Source organism: Rhagoletis pomonella, unplaced genomic scaffold (assembly GCF_013731165.1).
Source record: "Rhagoletis pomonella isolate Grant_MI unplaced genomic scaffold, Rhpom_1.0 Rhpom_scaffold_18181, whole genome shotgun sequence".
In the NCBI taxonomy this organism is placed as follows: domain Eukaryota; kingdom Metazoa; phylum Arthropoda; class Insecta; order Diptera; family Tephritidae; genus Rhagoletis; species Rhagoletis pomonella.
In genome coordinates this window covers 793-2,959 of record NW_023476701.1, presented here as the reverse complement: position 1 = coordinate 2,959, position 2,167 = coordinate 793, and the positions used below count along the sequence as shown (strand labels likewise).

At 34.2% G+C, this 2,167-nt stretch overlaps 1 protein-coding gene across 1 annotated transcript; it reads right to left on the bottom strand.

Annotated features, from left to right (window-relative positions):
* Positions 1-858: 858 nt before the first annotated feature.
* LOC118757454 lies at positions 859-1,469 on the bottom strand (the record flags this gene model as incomplete). Its single annotated transcript, XM_036492163.1, is given in 2 exon segments — positions 859-1,065; positions 1,143-1,469. Coding segments are annotated over 2 exon segments (401 nt in total), but the record flags the coding sequence as incomplete, so codon positions are not given.
* Positions 1,470-2,167: the final 698 nt, after the last annotated feature.

Genomic DNA, 2,167 nt, shown 5'->3' with positions numbered 1-2,167 from the left:
ATCGATTTTTTGTCTCTCCCGAACAATTTCAAAAATAGGCACCTTTTCACCCTTAGGTGACGATATGTCAATTTGTTGAAAAAATATGAAGGTAAAACGTTTATTTACTTATTTTTGCGTATCCAATGCAGCGTCGTGAATAATTTTTAGAGTGAAATATTCAGCTTTAAACATCAAAATTTGATACAGAATTCACTCAAATATCAAGAGTAATCAAAAGTTCCACACTTATCGATAAGGAGAATTCATATGCATATGTATGTGTGTATGTATGTATATAAATTCGCCTTGCTTGTCGATATCTCAGTGTAACATGCGCAAACTTGCGGAAAATTTTTTTGTTCAATATAGATATGCATGTTGCAAAACATTTTTATTCACATTTCAAAAATTCCCTTCATTTTAAGATACATATATGCCTTTTCCTTACGCACGCATTTTTAGAGCTGGAAATCCCTACAAGTGAGAAATTTTCCCTACATGTGGCATCAGTGGCATCAGCTTAGAAATCCAACGGAGAATCACTTTTGAAAACAATTGCTACTTTAGACTAAATAGGCAATTGACAAGTAAAGCATTCTCCCGTCAATAAGTCCCTCTTCATCATGATGGGGGGTTCTTGGAATTTTCGAGAAAAAGATTCTATGGAAGATTTACGGGCACTTGTGCAATGACGTTGGCTAATACCCCAGCTGCATGAGCTTTACAACGATATGGACATAGCACAGCAAATTTAATACAGCCGCTCCGTCCAGGGTACGAAAAAATTTTGCCTATTTTAAATCTTAACAAGCGAACTATGGACAGAACTTTTGCACATTATTGCGAATCAACAGATTAAAACCAGAGAAGCATGTATATACTTTTTTCTTTTATGGTGTATTTATACATTTTCTTTAATGCTGCAGAAAAATCTAAAATTTGTTTAAACAGTGGACTGATAACATCTGCATTCTAAGCCGACGATATGAGTAGATACGTTGCATTATTTTTAAGTTGATCTCTGTGATGTTATAGATCCTAAGATTACTGCTTGTAGTTTCGAAATATGCCTCTCGAGTTCATCTGAAATGAAGGAAGATTGGGAACGTCACTTACTTAAATTTGTGTTTACATTTCTAATTTCATTCACAACATTATACCTTTTTCTGTGATAATTCTGCTACTTTCCGCATTACTTTCATCCACTGACATATCGTCTTTGAGAAAATCTTTTAATTTCGGAAGAAATAAAAGCAAACAAATTACTCCAATAAATTTCACAATCTTTTTGAATACCAGCAGCTTTAATATTATCTTGCCGAAAGCAAAAAGATTTATTTTTTTCTTTAATTTTTCTATAATCCAATGTTCTCTTGGGTTATATGAGGATACAGGTTGGTGAAAGATCTGTGGCGCGTGCGCTGTATTTAGTGGTCCGTATATTGGCAGGGGATGCGGAGGTGCGTAATTGTATCCCACGTTATTGTCTGGAAAAGAGAGATTTCTCAATAAGGGTAAATAAGAAAATTACTCAGTCTAAACAATTTTACTGGATTCCCCAAATCCCTTAATAGAATATCTCTTTCGTCTCAATTGGCGATTTATTAGCGTTGTTTAATAGCATATGAATGGTTGAAAAGATAAAATCCGTAGAAATTCTATTCACGGACTCGAAATTAAAACCTCCAATGAAATTTACAATACATAATGTATAGAATTGACAACAACATAAATATATAATATAAGTAGCGGCAAATCAGCTGCACTTGATAGTAGTTGGTTGAATAAGGAAAATGAATTAGCAGCAAGAGTTTACGGGGTGTACATAACTCAGTCGTTAGCGCTTCTGACTTTGAACATCGATTACGCAGGTTCGATCCCTGCTGAAGTCTAGAAAAAAGAAGTGTGATGAGGAGATGTGGTGATCTCCGAAATAGCTGCTATAACCTCTACCGCTTAGAGTTTGTTGCTTTTTCAATTTTTCCTAATAAGCAATCGTGGTACACAGCTCAATAAAAATATTAGAAATTTACTGTTGTTTTTTCTGAATACAGTTTTGGTGCACTGTTCATTATTTCAGGTGCTCCCAAACTTTTAAGATAATGGAACACGCTATAAATACCTTTCATTTTTAGAACCGACGTCGAATTATTAAAAATCAAAGGCACTGCAATTTAAATATGAA